Here is a 19,215-nt window from a genome sequence, read left to right as displayed (position 1 = left end):
GACTGAGCGCAAGAACATTGAACATCCTGGGAAACTCAACCTGTGACTGAAAAAACACAAAAATCAGACAAACTTAAAATTATGCATGCATTCAAAAGTTTTGGGTGTGAAAAATCAAGCACTTTGTGCATTTTTCAGTATTTGTGAATGAAAATAAAATCCATTTTCTTCTTGAACCAGCTTCTTGATGGAAGATATTTTGTTTAACAATGTTCCAGTCATTTTCTTGGTTCGTTTATTTTGAACAGTGTTGATTATACTTGATTCCTTTGAATAGTAAGTACAGGTTAACACTCAAATCTATCTGGGAAGCTGGTAGTATTCAATTGTATTTGCTAAAATTATACTGTAATTAATTAAAACTAATCGCATGCAAGTTAACGAACATACCCTAGTTCCCGTCCCGTGAGCTTCAATATAGTCCACTGTGGCTGGATCCACCCCACACTCTTCGTACACTTCGTCCAGTAGCTTCTTCTGCATGTACCTCGAAGGGAAGTTGATGCCGTCCGTTTTGAAGCCGTCGCAGTTCATCTTCGTGTGGATGATCTCTGAGTAGATTCGTTTCGCATCCTTCGCCTTCTGCAGGAAAAAGGCTACACAGGCTTCGCTCCTCGCATATCCATCCGCTGAAACGAGAAATACCGTTAGGCGATAGTACTGTTCGAGGCCGAGGGTCTATCATTGGAACGATTTTAAGAAATATTCCAGCAGGACAAGCTATTTACGAGATACTAGTATTGAAAGTTATATTTTTTTCCTCTTGTCTATATTTTCATGCCTTGATAGATGGTTTGTTGTATAGTAACTTACTGATAACAGCCCTACCTTCTCCTCTCAATCATTCCAATTCTTCTCTATGTTTTGCCAATTTTGTCTTAATCTACTAAAGCCTTCGAAATCATCCACCCGTTTGAATAATTTGACAAAGGCGTTAAAAAGTATATTTGTAATATTCTAAAAGTAGCACTGCAACAAATCGAAAATCCAAACTAATTTCACCGTGAATGTGTGGTACTTGTATTTCTTACGTACACCGGCTTATGAATATAACCAGTAATATAATCAGGCAGTAAACTCTTGCTATTTTAAGTTACACAACCCAGTTAGAGTACCAAATAAAGATTAGCGGACCTCAGTAATAGGAGCATATTTTTAAAGCTTTTGCAATAGTATTCGTGGGTTACGTTAGTGAATATACATTTAATGTTTATCGCAATAACATATTATTTGGAATGTGTTTCGGAAACTTGTAAATCCATGACTGCCCTAAATACTTCACATCGCATGGGCTAGTCACGATGTCTATATTAGTTTTTAGCACATTCTAAGAAGAACGGAACAAGGTGTGTTCAAGGAACTTCTTGTCGAAACATGCGCTGTGCGCCCTGAGCTTGCTCACACAAATATATTACAGTGAGTGGAATCTCGGATGCGCAGAGATATGCGCTGTGTGAGGCGGAACCTCATAAGCGAGCTCGCATTAAACATACGTAGAGATTAGTCTTTATATTTTGCTGGCTCCGTGCATTGTGTTAACCCATGAGAGAACAATATACGGAGAACTTTACCTTCTTCATCGAACGTTTTGCATCTGCCATCCCTGCTGAGCACCCCAAGGAGATAGAAGCGGTGGCTTGTTTGAGGAAGGATGGCAAGATTGCAGCCTGCAACGATGGCCGATTCGCATTCGCCATTCCTGATGGCTCTCACAGCCTGGTGGAAAGCTGTACTGCTGGAGGAACATGCCGAGTCGATTGAAAAACTTGGACCTGTGGGGGAAACAATGTTATAGTACTCCAGAGCATGTCAAACAATCCATTTAACATATCCAAATGTTCACCTTTATATCAAACATATACCGAGCAACGATATTGTAAAATTAACAAAAAACAGCGTTCCTGCTATGCTATCAGGGAGGACAGTTTCATACTGCCAACAAGTGAAGCTATCCAGGAATAACTTTAAAATAAGTATTTAAAACAAGCCTTTATTTACTTAGAATTTTTCAGCGAAAAATGCAGGCTCTACAGGACTCGAACCCAGGTCTCTGGCATACCGTGCCATTACTCTACCACTGAGCCACCGAGCTGGCCTGGCCTCGCCTGATTTTTTGCTGTAGCTGCATTATCTGCGTGGAATCGTCTCTGCTAGTCCTACGGCAACGAGATCTATTGCCTTTGAAACCCTGTAGACTTCGACGTTGCCTGGTTCCTCCCAGTGTAGAGATGTTAATATTGACGATTCCACGCAGGTATAACAACGACAGCCTAAAAATCAGGCGAGGCCAGGCCAGCCCGGTAGCTCAGTGGTACACAATGGCACGGTATGCCAGAGACTCGGGTTCGAGTCCTGGTCGAGCCTGAATTTTTCGCTGAAAAAATTCTACGTAGTACATCTCCTGTGTGTGCCTAATATTCAAGTCTTTATACATATATTTTCCTTACGTCGATTTTGTAGGACTTATGGCTAACCACGACGATGATGATAGATGATTACTGAAACCTTCTGTGACCTCGATTCTACCATAGGAACGGCGTATGGAATCATTATTAAAACCTGTTTTGTGTGTGTGTTTTTGTAATGCAAGGGGCGCTTCGAATAGAATTTCATCCAGGTTGTAGGTGTTACTAATTGTGTTCAAACCTCAACAATTTCATCGTGTTAAACATGGTAATGGTGGATTCTCCTGGGTTTAAGCAAATGGTCCATTGTACGACAGTCAGTTTCAGACTGAGAGTGGTTGGTTGTAATTTGAATGGCTTCCTACCTACATACACACACACACACTAATGAAATTATGCGGAAATATATTACAATTGGGTGTTAAAAAGGATGCAACATAAATCTTCGAGTAAAATTGGTTTTCAGCGATATACTGAATACCAAGGCATGCCGGGAGTGGAGCTGGGGTGGAGATTCAAGCTCAGCTTCTTGAAAACGGAATCTCAAATTATGAGTTCTAATTTGATAAGTGATTGAATGTTTATAGTAACTTCCCCCATACATTTAGTCAAATTCGCATTCGAAACAATAAAATGTCTCTCCAAGGTGAATCTAACCCAGGACATCTTGATCATAAGGCGGTACTAGATAGACACTTCATTACTTGTTATTAGATTAGATGAAGAAGTGATGTAAATAATAATAATTATTATTAAATTTAGATAAAAATTGTTAATTATTATTAAACTATACTAATGAATTTTTGCAGAAATTCTGACTAACGTAAGTGCATAAATGTTGACTGCGAAGAAATTCACATTCAAGCCAGCGTTTTGTAGACACTGAAACAATTTTTCCAGTGTTGTCAACATTTCATTAAAGGTATGGCCCCAGGTAAATAAATCATCCATATAAAAGGCGAAGTTATCACTTTGCATTCCGCTACACGCCAATTGAAGTGTTCTGTTCATCGCTGCTGGAGAAGTAATATGACCCTGACTTAAAACATTAAATTCAAAATGACCTAGGTTGGGAATAGAGAAGGCTGTGTACTGTTTACTGTCTTCTGTTAGTGGTATCTGAAAGAATCCTGAACGTAAGTCTTCACTAGAATAGTACTGCTTTCCGCCCATATCGTGCAAGATAGACTGAATGGAAGGCATGGCCATCGCATCGAACACAGAGCGTTTATTTAAAAAGCGACCGTCTTGAATAAAACGGTAACTTCCGTCACGCTTTTTCACAAGAATAACTGGTGAGTTATAAGGACTTGTACTATCCCGGATTATTCCCTGTTTTTTCAAAGTCTCAATTTGTTTCTTTATCTCTGTTCGCAAATGTACCGGGATCGGATATTGCTGCTTATGGAACGGCGTAGGATCAGAAAGCTTTATCCTATGTTTGTAATTGGTGGCAAGGCCCATGTCATTCTCGGACCAACTGAAAACGTTTTTTTATTTTAACAAAAGCTCTAAAAGTCGATTTTTCTTATGTTCCTCTAATTGAGGATTAATGTCAAATTTGGATATATCCACTTGTGGGATATCGTCGTTTTCTGATTCTTCCTTTGTTAAATTAATTGTTACAGAACTATTTTCCTGATCCACCGTTGCCAACTCACAAGATTCTGCGCCACCGATCCGAGTACCTTTGCGAATTACAATTCTATAATTCAAAGGGTTGGATACCCAAACAAGTTGTGTAGCAGGGTTGAGTATCGACCTTGGTACCATTATGCCAGATTTAGCCTGAAAATTTGCATCCGGCTCAAGTAAAGTTAAATTCTGATTTTCTGTATTGACTAATTTTAAAGGGATGCACAAATGTGATCTTGGTTTCACAACAATTCGTTTAGAAGCCACATATTCAGGTTCAACAGTATGTACCAGCAAACCTGCCAATTTAACGGATTCATCAAAAGCTTTCTTCGAATCAAACCGAATACGGTTGCGTGGGGGAGTGCCAAATATGCTCAAAGCCAATTTATTGCTTTCAAAATCTAAAGTTGCATTTTGGGCTTTGAGAAAATCATTACCAAGGATGGTAGTATGACCAAAATCTTGTACCACCCTGAAGGGGTGCCTAAATGTAAATCCATTTAGAGAAAAATCTAAAAGTACAATTTATTTAATTGTTAAACAATTATTCGTGACACCTTTAACTAGAGTGTTGATTTTAAACCTCCTAGCATGGGCAGGAATACCCTTATCACTTGTTACACTTATTTGGCTCCCACAATCGACAATAAACCTTTGACGTTCCCCATTTACATTGGCATGTACATAAATGAGGTCTTCAGACGGGAAAGGAGAGACTAAAATCTTTTTACTGCCCGCAGGTATGTCTCCATTACTTGCGGTTAATTGGCGTTTAAATCTTCTGGATTTTGAAGACAAAATTCTTGGTGGTGATTAGGAAAACCACATTTATAACAAAGTTGTGGGCCAGGCCGGTCACCTTGATCGGGACGACCGCGGGGGGTTGGTGAACCTCGCCCCCGGCCACGCTGAAAATTGGAACGATTCTGAAACCGGCCGTTGTTTGAACGATAGCCTCTACTTCCCCTGCCCTGAAAGCCTCGTCTGTTGTTTGAACCACGATTGTGATTAAAATTACCCCTTTGATAATTTTGGCCTACTGTTTGAAAATTTTCGTGATCATGTGACTGTATAACTTCCTCGACTTTTAACGCTAGGTTGCTGACCTGCTTAGCCAAAGCTTCTACAGTGGACGGTTCTGAAGTTGGGAGAGACGTTTGTTGTCGTTTGACAAGGTCCAATTCAGCTTGCAAGGCTTGCAGCTGATTAGTCATGTCTTGATTAGCCCGAGGTGCTGATTCCGGAGCAACCGCCGTAGTGCTAACTACGGGGTTCTGGTGAGGAATGCGCAACTCAGCAGGAGACGGAAAAAGAGTTTCCTTCTGAGCCGAATGCAAGAGCTCTTGCACCGTTCTACGGCGCATAAGGAACTTTGCTTTTTCATATTCCTTGAGGTCTTTCAAAAGCTCCGGAACTGAATTATATTGTTTTTTGTATATCTCTCTGATAAATTCCGGTTGAAGACCTGCGTTTATATATTTAAGCTGCTTATTCACAGCCATGTTAGGGTCCATCTTAAACAAGAGGGTCTACTTATCCCTAACGTAAGATGATATCGGTTCATCATCCCTGTGGAACCGATATCTGATCTGCTCCTCGATCTGCAGCTGATCAAGAGAGCCTGTGAATTCTTCAATAAGCTTTTTCTTGACGTCCTCATAGCTGACTAAATTGACGCCTGACGCTAATTGCATTAAACCAGAGGAGGGCTGCCCCACATAACAACGCCGGGAACATTTGCCGTTTTTTCGTCTCCTCCCAATTGTTGAAAATCGCCGCACTTTCGAAACGATCTATGAATTTAGTAACATCCTCCTCCGAGGCACCCTGAACCTGAATGCTCTCGAAAAGGAGGGGATGAACAAAAGGTAGTTGAGCCATGGTGGGTGGGTCCACAAGAACTGTGGGACGATTATCAATTTGAAAGTTAGCCTGCGCGCGTGCGCGACTTCTAGTTAATGGAGGACTTCTGATTGGGGTGGATGAGGCACAAGGTAGGCCCTCCACATCAAAAGACGGACCAACAGCATTATTGGCGAGAATGGTGAGCCTATCCAATGTGGTATCAAGCTCGTCCTCCAACTCAATAAATGACATAAGGCATTACTAACAATGGTGACGTACCTTATTTTAAAAAATTAACCCCCCGTTAGTAAAAAAATCCGCGAAGAAACAAGTCTAACATGATATTAATGAATTTCAATTTTCATTTATTTCAGAGTGAAATAAATGAAAAAAAATCCGCAACTCCAACCGCAATGCCTACCCTTTCAATTTTCATGTCTGTTTAGGAAAACAATGCATGACGCTTTTCATTTCCAAAAGAAAATGAAAATGACCGCATCAATCCACCACGTAGCGTTCCAACATGAACGCGAGGATCTTAAATAGGGATGTAACTTGCCCCTCCCGATTAATACTTGTTGATGGTAGAGACAGCCCTGAACGGGCAGGTACAAATATCTAACTTATCATTAAAATAAACTCATGATTCGGTTTAGACTGAAGTGAGCAATGCGAATGGCAGAATGAGTGTAGAGTAGCTTACCCTGTTCGGTTTAGAAATAAGACCAGTAGCTCCTGCTTCTCCGATGATTCCAGATTAAAAGGCCTCGTGTCGCTCTCATGCGTACCTATTTAAACCCTTGCTTGGTCTCTCGTCACCTCTAGCCAAAGGCCAGTGTTCTTACCATTTCCTGTGAAAGGCTTACCCAACACATTTCTGAGCAGGAGCTGACAAGGTCTGCCAGGGTCAATATTTCTTAATCGAACGGGTATGGTACGCAGAAGCATAGGTGAAAATTATATAATTCTAATAGCATTATAATTGCATTGTGTACAGCATTTACTTATGACCATAACTCAGTAATGATGTATTTCCAGTCTAATGTCTGCGAGAACTTATCCATGTTACTAATTGCGTACAGGAGGAAATGAGAAGTAACGTATCTTTGGTACAAAGAAAAAATTCGATACACCCAACTAAAAAGTGTAAATATGTTACACATGAACGAACCCCTACCTCGAAGATCAATTCATAGGGGTAGGTTAAGGTTTTTTCCTCCTTTAGTGAATCCAAAAATCAACTCTTGCCGCCTATTTCATACTGAGTTTAATAACATGCAAAATAGTTATTGTATTAAAATATACGTATGTATAAAAATAGATGCTATATTATTTTTTAATAACCATTGAAGAATATTATAATTTTCTTCCAAGTATGATATTAAGTTAATGTAATCTTTGAAATATCTCACTCTTCAGATTACCTATTGAATTTGGAGGATATGATCGTACAGTAATATTAACTCCCTCCAAATAACTTCCTTCTTAGTTTTTCTCTCAACAGATGCCAATAGTTTCAAACGAATCATTTTTGAAGCTAGTTTTCTTCTTCGAAGATGCAATAACTTGTAATATTGAAACTTGAAGCAAACATATTACGCTCTATTATTACAAGCACCAGTATTAACAAGTGATTCTCATGTAAATTTACTAGTGCATGAAGGAATTAAATTATTCTCCTTTTCAGTCCGATCTCTTCAAACAATAATGATGTCCAAATTTACAATTACTAAGAATTTCATTTATCATACGGTAAATGTATGATGAATCTCAAGTTTTTATTTCAACTTTCTTGTTATACTCATTTTGGATGATGAAGAGTTTATTAAATATTGATAGTATATGATGATTTATAAAAATGAGAGCAAGGTAATTCGAATAGGTTGAAAGAAACACTGATTTGCACGAAAACAGTTTTTCCACTTCTAAATAAGAACATGTATTTTGCTCTCTTACTCAAAGCGGAAATAACACAAGTTAAGGTGAGGAGTTACAGTTACGCACCATGTGTGCATTTATTTCAATTTCGTCCGAATGGGCAATGATAATAAATAAGATACGCAAGAGTGCGAATTTCTCCCTATGTTGCAAGTGGAAGTGTTTTTCTATGTTGATTATTAAACTAGACACGATACTTGAAAAATATGATGAGTGAGAATTTTCAGAATCCGATGTATTCCTTATGGAGAAAATAACTCAACAACTTCAACTTCAAGTTGCAGCTAATCAAATGGAAGTTTCGACTTTTCCGCTGGTCAAAAGCTTCATCAAACTGCCCTCTTTCCGTTAATATATTTTTTCTCTGTCATCGATAGTTTGATATTTCCAAGAGAACAAATCAAATAATACTCCCATAAGTGCAATGCATTTCTCGTTGCCTCCTACGGCCATCCTGGCAGTGTTGCCAAACCTGATGCGCATAAAAGAGCTAAATTTCACATAAAATTGAATTGAAACTGACTTCCAAGGAGCTAGATTTACGAAGGCTGGATACAGTGCCTCCTAGGATAATTTTAAATTTAGGTGTCAAAGGGGTGGGGGCGCTGCTATTACCGTTAACTTAAAAGTAATGACAATTTATTCTAAGTTTTCCGACGGCATCATCCATCTCAATAATCCACCGATGGTTGTATGAAATCGAAAATAAAGGATTCCCGGATAACACTACTATGTCATCTCCACGGCGCTATAAAAAAGTAGCTGGGAAGGTAAGAGGGGGTGGCGTGACGTAGCCAATATAACAATATCATGTCACATGCAAAATGTATACTCATGGCAAAAGTTGGTCTATGTGGGCCGGAGCCAGTGATGGCATCATAGTGGAGCATGGGGGCGGGCGCCCCAGTTCACAGCCAAACGAGTACACGAAAGAGTCAGATCTGGCTCCAAAAGAGCTAAGTTGGCAACACTGACTCGGAGGGATGAACCTGGCGGAAACTGTTCCGCATGCCCTTAAATGTTCTTACCATTTCTTAAAAATATACCTCAATACTATCCCGAAACACCGATATATCTATTACTATTCCCTCCCTCCCATCGAAATATTATAATAATATTTTCCTCTTAATTTTCGCTAGGAAAGCATGCGTTCGTCAGCCACTGACAAGTCACTTCCCTCCCTAGTGACGGCATGCGCTAGTGCAACGATCTGACGTTACCTGTTGACGCTACCTCTCCTTCAATGTACGTACCTTGAGAAAGAAGGGCTCAATACCATTGGTTGAGTTTGCAATAGAAATTAGAATATTTACCAGTAAATCCAAATATGAATGAAATTCGATTGCTCAACATGGAATTTGAAGTTCCTGCAAGATCGACACCCAGCGGTTCCAGCCCGTCGTTGAACGCTCTGGTGCAGTATGGTTCAGAGAAGCAGACGCCTGCGAACACACCCACTTTGGATCCCTTCAGCAACGATGGATTTACACCTGTAGAAAAATGTAAAACCTGAAAACATTTAAGCTTGAAGCACCCGAGTTTCCAGAACTTGAAATAATTATAAAACTTTATGCTTCGGGTTTGTCACCCCTTGCTGGATTCGCATGTAACCATATATTGCAAGGTTAACTACATTATTTTCGCGGAAAGATAAATTGTTATTATTTACAATAACCATAACTGTTTGTATTCATAAATATGAGTTCTCGGCCTTCTAGTACGAGAATTTTAAAAAATAGGATGATGAAAGCCTTGCATACTGTGTATTAAGACGTACCGGCATCAACAATAGCTTCAAACACCAACTCCTGAAGCATTCGTAATTGTGGATCGTAGCGAGTGGCATTCTGCGTTGATAAGCCGAAGAATGGTGCGTCAAATTTTTCTATGTTGTTCATTTTCCCCATTCGCTGAGGAATATCGGGATTGCCTAAAGAAAGAAAAGAAGAAAAACAGAGATGATATGCGGCTAACATCTTGGATTGTCTCAGTTTATTGGTTAGGAAAACCTTTGCAATTCTGATTTGTCAATGTTCATTTTCAATAGCCAATAACTTAAGCATTTTATACATGTCTATGCATTTTTATACGTTAACTGCAATGTGGTTGACAAGTCAGTTAATCTTAAGGGTGGATTAATCTCTTAGGCTAGATAGGGGGATAAAGTGTTATACCAGATCAGCACATCTATTCACACGACCATCTCACATTTTAATAAAGGGGTCCCGGGTTGGATTCCGGCCTGGGCATGGATGTTTGTGAGTGTCCATTCATCAATTTCAACATTTGAATGACTCATCCCCATCTTCGCAAATTCGTCAAAAGTAGCAGAAAAAGCGAAGTAAAATAAAGCAAATCAATCAATCAATCAATCACATTTTAATAAAAATTTGCACACAGAGGGCAGCGGTAGTCCAGCCAGAATTGTGTCTGTTTGCTGGGTTCGACACGGAGAATGGGTGATCTCAGGTGAGATTTTTTCCAAGTTGCCATCAATAGCGTTCCTAGGGGAAAAGCGACTGATTACATTTGTTATATGGGTGAGGTCGAGAATGTGTTGAGTTCTACCTCCACATTTTCCTTGTGCATTCATGACAGAATGAAATACAAAGATACATCTTTCTTTTCTTTCTAAATGTATAGGGACACCTATTAATGTAAGATATAGAAATTCTAAGAACCCAGTTTGATATGAAATGTTCTAGCTGGCGCTCCTTGTCTAGAATTTTATGCTCATACAGCTAAGAAATAAGACATTCTTTGTAAACAATTTCATAAAAAACGAGTAAGATGCTTTGATATTTAAGACCAAATGTCATATTTCTAGCTCAAATGTCATACTTCAAGGTCAATTTTTCAAGGTCAATGTACAAGAGGGGACATTTCGAAGGAAAGCTCTGTTATCGCTTACGTATTAGCACAAGGACCAGAGTTTCTGCATAATGCACTTAACTTGCTAGAGATTTTTCAGCTTTGCTCGAACAGTTGTTTACTGCACCACTCCAAAGATTCAGTGAGTTAAATCTGGCAACCTATGTGGCCTGTCAGGAGTTATTTGATTTTGATCAGTTACAAGACTAGATAAGTTTGATAGTACGGTAAATTGCATTATTATATGCATAGTTTTTGATGTGTAAATGTTATTTTTGTAAACCATGTAATTTCTTGATGTTATACAACTCCTCATACATCATCAGTCCCTCACTCTCTCGAATTCTAGACGAATGAGATCTCCCATGAAACAACACTACATCTAATCATCATTAATTTCAATCTAGTTACTCTTCTTCCTAAAGTACCCACATGCAAATACACCAGCACCAGGGATAGGAAGTTCCTTCCGCTCCATTTTTACACCGGGTCCAAGAACTCTTTCACTCGTGGGAAGTCTCCTTAATTGGAAATGCTTTAATTATATCTCTTCCTCAATTAAAGCAAGGGCGATCCCTACTTTCTCTGCGAGTATACACGAGGGATCACGGACCCTTATTTTCTCAGATCCTGCTGATGTCACTCCAACGACCTTGTAGGTGGGAGAGTCCCACTGTCAAAGTTCAAGCTGACGTTATTTCCGTTTGCTCGTACGAGAGGGCAACAACGCCAGATAGCTCAGCCGTTTTTGTTCAAGTGAGCGAATTTACGTGTCCCGTGTTCTCTTGTAGATCCTATGCCCTTGAGAGGAGCCGCACCCAGAACTACGTTACTCTCACTCTACCCGAGCTGTGATGCATCTAACGAACAGAATGTATGACTTTGCTTTTTAAGTCCACTTTGTGCACAGAAATGCTAATCGGGACTGTTGCTAGAGCACAAAGTGGGATCCGAACCACTACGTGCTTCCACCTGGTATTGAACCCGGGACTCCTTGATTACAAGGCGATGGCGTTGTCATTGGGGAGGCCATAACGTAAATCTGTAGCTTTATGAAAGCAAGGGAAAGATTCAGGATGCATGTTGCGTCGGGAGACAAAAAATAATAGAATCTTGATAATGTAATAAGTAATATAATTGGTTTCTAAAATATATTTTTATCGTTTATCTACCTTTTCTGTTATCTCTGCACAGACACGGGCTGAGTGAGGTTTTCATTGACTTATGAATTACAATACAAGGTTACATAATTTACAATTGCATAATTTATATTCTTGTCCAGATATTAAAATTATTAATCAAGAAGACTTATATGTGCAGGCCATCTGACACGAATGGAAGAGGAAATAAGAGTTTTCAGGATTCTTGTTTGGAAATCTGATTGTTAGAGACCTGTAGGATGAACAAGACGAAGATGGAGGGATAACGTTGAGATGAACCTAAAGGAAATCGATAAGTATGGGAGAAATTGGATTGATCTTTCCCATGATAGGGACAGATGGAAGGCTTGTCTTCTTCCATAAACCTTAGAGTTAAAGAAGGCTAGAGAGCTAGTCAGTTAGTTAGTTTTGGATTTTTCTCCCTGTGGATTAATCGCGACGATTTGTAGGAGTAGATGATTAATTAAACTATGGAGGGACTCCCTCAAATACCAATACTTTGCACGGGACTCGGCTTTGCGGAGGGTCTAGATTTCAAACATGTAGGGAGTGGATATTTGAGTGTGCATTTCATCATTTCTTTAATCAGACACAGACTATTAGACTGAATGGAATCCAATTCAGTTGTAACTAGACACCAACTGACGAACCTTGCCATGGCTTCCACGCGATGCACCCAAAACAGCACGTAGAAATATTCGTATCGTGTCCATAGTGGATTCAGAGCCTTAGATATGAGGGAAGGATTGGAGACCGTCCCGGACATCGAACGATCAGAAACAAAAATTTGCAAGGAGTAAACTTCAAGGCTCACTTTGAGTGTATAAGCACTCTACTAGTCAAGTGAATTGTGTAGAAAAATATCTTTTTTCTCTTCGCTTGCAGTGTAAACTTTTCTGAAAAAGTCGCAAATGATCAAAATTGAGAAATGTTGTGTCGAGTTTTGATGAAGTTATTATGAATATGTCTGCATTGCGAGACAACACATTCTCAATAGGCTGACCTCTGAAAGCACAAAGCACACAAATGTCACCCTCTTCCACGTAGTTCACCTTGTACTTCATTTTGCAGGCCAAAGAGGCTCTGGCGAATCGACGCACAGCCTCTGTTGGGGCTTTTGTTGTTTCCTCTCTTCATGTGTTTGTGATTGTTCTTTCACCATTCTCATCTTATCTCCATTCATCCTGGTCTTGGCGATTAGCCAAAAATGGCAGAAAAGCAAAGTAAAATACAACAAACCAAGCAACCAATCAACTCGTCCTCAGACACGGTTATTAATTTTAGTAATAAAATAATACTTTGTTTTTGAGACCTCCTCGATGCCGTAGTGGTAACGTCGTCTCCTTCTAGTCATGGGGTCCCAAGGTCGATATTCGGTGGAGACACTTAGGGGTTCGGATACCACTTTAAACTGTAGGTCCAGTCTCGATTAGCCGTAATATTCATAAAGTGGACTTGAAAGATCAATTCAATTAATTATTCAATCAGTATTTTTTTCGATAATCTTCAAAAGCATATGCATGGTTTTTACAATGTTGTTATTATATTATATTATTATATTAGAAGGGGCCTCCCGATGGCGCAGAGGTATCGTTGTTGCTTTGTGATCAAGGGATCACGGGCTCGATACCCGGTGGAGGCACATAGTGGTTCGGATCCTGTAGGTTCTGTAGGTCCAGTCCTGATTAGCCTTACTGTGCATAAAGTGGATTTAAAACAACAAATCAATCAATATTATATTAGAAATACTTTTGAATTATAGATTCGCTTTATACAGTATCTTCATATACTGCATGGATTAGTGAAGCAAATAATGTTAATTACGCACTTCGACATTTTTCTTTTGTCAACGGACAATTTTGTCTTACGAAGTGACCTTTATGCACTGCTTATACATTTAAGAGACAAGAGTTTTATTGTAGACGAACACGCGGAATTAAGAGTAGACTGATGTAAATTTTTGATATGGATTCCTTATGGAGTGCAAATTAGCAGCATAACAACACTTTTCCCAAGCAGGAAAAGGGAGCTCCGAATTCAGTTACAGAAATTCTAATCTCGCCCCGGCCGTAGAAATATTCAACTATGGCCCTGTGCTTCTGGAAAATCCTCACAATAAAGTCTATCATTGCAGATTTGTAAAAGTTTAACGATACCAAGATGATATTATAATTAAATAGAACATCTGCACTGTCATGATAATATGTTTGCAGTAGAAATAAGACTATCACGATAAACTTCATTTGGCAAATTTAGGACATTTGTATTGAATGTTAAGTGGTGGAGAATATAGAGCTGTGGTTCAGATTCCACGTAGTGCTGTAGGTCCAATGTCAACTAGCATATGTGTGACACAATAATTAAACTGTTTAATTATTGCCTTTTTCCTTCTCTACCCAAAATAATTTGCTAAAAGGTTAGCATGAAGGTGGAATGTGTTACCTTCTTTGGGGGGAGTGAGTGCGCCGTAGGTTTTGGGGGATGGGCTCTCCGGTGGACACTGCATACTATGTGGATGCAAGGTAGACGAACATAAACTTTCTGAATTTATCTTTCCATTTGTATCAATTTTTGTGTATGTTGATTGCATTAGACGTGAGTAATACATGTTTCACACCTGGAACACCATATTTGGTAACCCCGTATAAATCATGTTGGATGTTTTCGATTATATGAACATCGCGCCGTTGATTGTTAAGTTTCGCACCCCTTATGCATGAACGTCAGCATGAATTTCCCATGGAGGGGTGAGCAAGGCATTTTTTCACTGGGGGGCAAACGTGGCATATCCCCCCCCATTACTGGCGATGTCCGCTCACTTTTAGGTTGACATTCATTTTACAAGGGGCTGGTGGACGTGGGGCCCTCTTGCCCCCCATTCGGACGTACATGCACAAACACATCCCTAGATTCCAGATCGTGGTGCCCCCTACACCCATCTTTCTCGCATATTTATCTATCATTCTCTCTGCCTCACTGTTCTCTTAATTTTTCTCTTTCTCTCCCTCTCACTTCTTTTACTCCCTTTCCCTTTCTCTCATTCTCTACCGTTTTTTCATGCCCTCCTTTACCTCTCCAATAAAACATTTCTTATGAATACACGTAAACCTGACATCAAACCTGATCCCAATTCAAAACACAACGTTTTGATTTTCAACCTCTCTCCTCCATGGAGAAACATCTGCGTGCGATCATATCTCTGAATGACAAGTGTTTAGACATTTTGTATTTTAATTTTCGAAACGTGTCCTGAGTTGCATTGTTGATTAGGAATTTGTACCCGTACGTCATGCCATCGAAACGCTTCCCTAAAGTAAACGGCCGCAATGGTGTTGCCAGAATATTATGGTCGGGTGGGCTCAGAGGTGAAGAAAATTGGCTCTGATTCGGTGATCATGCTGCTAAGATTCTTTCTATACTTCTGTTTCTCTATTTTCTATATTTCTATCTCCGTCTTCTTCCTTCTTTGCTTCTCCTATTTCTTTCTTCCTCCGTTTGTGGGTGGGCAGGAGAAAGGCTGCACCCTTCTTGCAACGGTGATGAAAAGTAATTTACAAAGCTCAATCAGAAATTTACAAGAAACCCCCGTAAAACATTCAAAGAAACATTACCTGATCTCCATCTTCTCTCATCTTCTGTCACAAGGTCCTCTTTGCTCATCAGCTTATCCCTGAGTTCGTGCACATTACCGCAGTTCGGGTATCTACCTGACAATCCAGAAATGACAATAGCATCGTCGGCCATTTTGGTACCAGTGGAATCGGGAAGATGGTAGCAGCTGTCTAGAGTTTCTTAGGCACTCTGCCTGCAAGAGAAGGAACAAATGTACATCAGCAGAATCATCGAGAAAATAGAACTTGACGTATTTAACATTCCAGTGCCCTTGTATTTTTACCAGCAGTATGCATACAAATGTATTGGAGTAGTGAGTAGGGAAAGGATTTTAAGGTGCAAAATTATGGTCGGGAAGGAAAAAGAGATTCTGAAAATGTTTTTAAAAAGGTGGAAGAAAAAAGGTGCTGATAAAATGCCTTTATTCAATGTCCTTTTTTCCTGCACCTTCTGTATATAATGCGCGCGGACCGCATACAGAACTGTAGTTCTGCCGAATAGGTTTTGTTCAAGTTTGTGATTTCTCTCGCGGGTTTTGCTACATTATCTTGGGAATTATTGGGGCTACAATGACTATATTATACCCTTTTATAGCTCTCGTTCTGCTCTACAAAATGATAATATAGTGTAATTCCTCGCAAAATCACCCAGAGCAGGTTGCTTCATGGTCATGGATTTGCTTCATATTTCGTTTACTGATAGATACTTGGTTCAATATGACAAATATTAGACTTGTCCAACGAATTTTTGAAAATTTTAAGATTTTCAGAAATTAGGTGGATGAACGAACGAACGCACCATGTGATACAAAACATGTCATATCTCGAAAACTATGTGGAGTATTTTCATGATTTAAGTATTGTTGGAGAGGAGAAGGACAGTCCTAACAGAAAATGACTATATTATCACACTTACCTAGTCAGAAAGTAGAGAAATCTTTAAATAAACTAAAATGTTGTGATGAAGAAAACACTCCACTTCGGGTAATTGTTTGATAGGGAGTCCCAAGTTTTACCACAATGAAAATTGTTACACAGTATAATCAATACATGTCATACATAATATTAAGAAATCAGGAAGGCAATATTTTTCATAGTAGAAATATCACAGGTTTCAGTATAGGGTATATGAACCAATTTTCCACTGGCATACGGCTTTATTTTTGACAAATGACCCTAAAACACTCACTATTTACCACTAATATGAGTACACATAATATTGTTAGAAATGTTGAATAAGTGGGAGAAGCATTATTATGATGTTCATCCACTTTTAGTTCATAGAAATTGTACTGAGACCAGAATTTTTGTACAGAATGCATATGGGTGAGTCCATACCGAATGTTCCAGCACTGGTTGCTTGACCACTTTTAAAATTTTCAATATTTTTGTCGTTTGAACACATATGCAGGGGAGTTAAGGCAGGCATTATTTTTCTAAAACTTGACTTTGTTTAAAAATGCTGGCTATTTTTTGTTTCATTACTTTGGGTATTTTTGGCCTTTGGAGACAGTTGCGATAATTATGATAGCTCAACTAAGAAAAATGATAGAAAACTGTGATAAACTACATCGTTTTCTGTACATTTCAAGCACTAATTTTTGTTCTGTGCGTTTTTGCACCATCTCTAATACATAGCTCTTACATTCTATTACTTCCCTACTAAAGAATAATTCTAAACTTTGACTTTTGTTCAAAATTTTATATCAATTTTGGCCTTAAATGTCAGCCATTTTCATTTGAGATGGTGCAAAAACGCACAAAACATAAAATAATGCTTGAAATATACTGAAACTTGTACCCCCGTATGCCATCCTATTTCTTTCGTTTGTATTATATTACATTCTATATTTTCACGGCTGTATTCAGGTTCTCCAGATATGTTCATTATTACCGCACACTAAAGCAACTATATTTCTAACATTCAACAGCGAATGTAATGTATGGTATAGAACACTTCACTTCTAAAATTTTACCGAGATCTTAATCAGTGTTTCACATTCAAGTCGTTTCCAAATATCTTGCAAATAAACGCCAGATTAACAAACATTACTTACAATCCTTGATGTAGTTAGTGCCTGCTGAGTAACGAACAATTGAACATCAAACTGTTAAGACACAGATTAGCAACGCGGTAACTTTTAAAGAACAACCACGAGAATGTAAAACAGATAAAATCTCTGATCAATTTCTGCGTGCAATTAATTGCCCAGTATAATACATCGGATTCGTTGTTTAAAAAAATATATAGTCACTCGAGTGTGGAGAAGGGTTGAATATAAGACACTACCCTGAACATTGTTGTATACAATTTAAAGCACTTATAATACAATGCAAACGAAAAAAGATTATCCGTTAGTTACAATGCTGTTTACAGTACTGAATTATCTGTAGCATAGATTAGGTGAATAATCTGTGTGTAGTGAAAGGAAGAAATAAATAATTAATTTATTTTACTACGCGTTTCTGCCAGTTCTGGCTATTTGCAAAGATAAGCATGAAAGGTGATAAGTTGAGATGAAGTAGATGAAGGGACAATCACAAACACATATGGACGACACACACCATAAAATTCCACAGAGGATTACAATGGCCATGGCTCAGACGCCAGAGTGAGTGGTGAAATATGGATGTAAAATTTAATTCAATGCACTCGTCAAGTTTGCGATAGCTGCACTTTTACAAATAAGTCCTACTGTATGACCCTATCATTCTTCCGCCAGAATTCTCTGCATATTGGCAATATAACGCCACAAACTCAAGGCAAACTATGTTTGGCAATTCTGTTCTTAACACACTAACGGCGATTTGACTTACTGGTCGTCCCAGTGGATTAATTCAAAATATCGAACCGGTATTAAGTGGTTCTGGCCACAACTACATATATGGAGGCGATGAGAGGGTCTTCAAGCGTCGGTTGTTGTTTATTTAGAAGATCGTCACACCTACCTCGTGTATCCTCTAGTCCTACGTAAGTAGTCCGATTGTTCGAGCAATGCAGCTTCTCCAAATGGACTGTACAGAGTCACAGGTGTCCAGTGGCCGTTAGTCTGTGGCCGGAAGCAAGCCTTCTTCCTCTACGATTGTTTTATATAGTGTTAAGAGTCGGGGATAATCAGCTTCCGAATGATTATTCAAGATGGAGTCGTCCCACGGTGAAATTTCGTTCGAAAGTTCTCACCGCGGACTTCATTATGCTGCTCACATCACAAACAATGGGGCAATGGAAAGTTGGCTCATGTTATGTTCATGCTTTTTTGCAATGGGGACGCTGGAAATGGAGCACGATTGATGGATACATTGGAATTATTATTATTATTATTATTATTATGCTCGAATATTGAACTGACTTGTACACTGCACATATTCGAACTTTCAAAGTACTATTATTAAATTTAGTAGAATAATTCGGTCTTCCAAATTTAATGTAGCTAATGTGCTAATAAAACTGCTTCGGAGGAGGAATACCATGCACTGTTCATTATACTAGTAGGTGTTCGTACAAAGAAAATGAATGTGTTTGCACACTCTCTTTACAGATAGATGACAGATAGATGAACATTAGTATTAGCTATTATTAACGGTAACTGGGACATTAAAATAATATAAAATATAATATGACAATAACATTAAAATAATATAAAAACTACACAGTCATTTCCTCTTCCGATTATTGATTGATTGTTGACACAATTACTTTTTCACTTGTATGTAGTATGCCTCATATCCCCCCCCCCCTTTCATTGA

The 19,215-nt window shown here is 38.9% G+C and overlaps 1 protein-coding gene across 1 annotated transcript in view; it reads right to left on the bottom strand.

The window, feature by feature from the left end:
- LOC145985652 (fatty acid synthase-like) overlaps positions 1–17,423 on the bottom strand; it is a 77,554-nt gene extending 60,131 nt beyond the window's left edge. The window contains exons 1-6 of the mRNA XM_083119724.1: positions 17,311–17,423; positions 15,469–15,662; positions 9,604–9,756; positions 9,140–9,316; positions 1,572–1,772; positions 391–629 (exon numbers count right to left, since the gene is read on the bottom strand). Of these exons, the coding sequence (XP_082975850.1) occupies positions 391–629; positions 1,572–1,772; positions 9,140–9,316; positions 9,604–9,756; positions 15,469–15,601 (903 nt within the window). The 5' untranslated portion in view covers positions 15,602–15,662; positions 17,311–17,423. The remainder of the gene's footprint in view (positions 1–390; positions 630–1,571; positions 1,773–9,139; positions 9,317–9,603; positions 9,757–15,468; positions 15,663–17,310) is intronic.
- Positions 17,424–19,215: the final 1,792 nt, after the last annotated feature.

This window comes from Lepisma saccharinum, chromosome 1 (genome assembly GCF_977018435.1).
Source record: "Lepisma saccharinum chromosome 1, izLepSacc3.1, whole genome shotgun sequence".
NCBI lineage: Eukaryota > Metazoa > Arthropoda > Insecta > Zygentoma > Lepismatidae > Lepisma > Lepisma saccharinum.
This window is presented reverse-complemented; position numbering and strand designations above follow the sequence as displayed.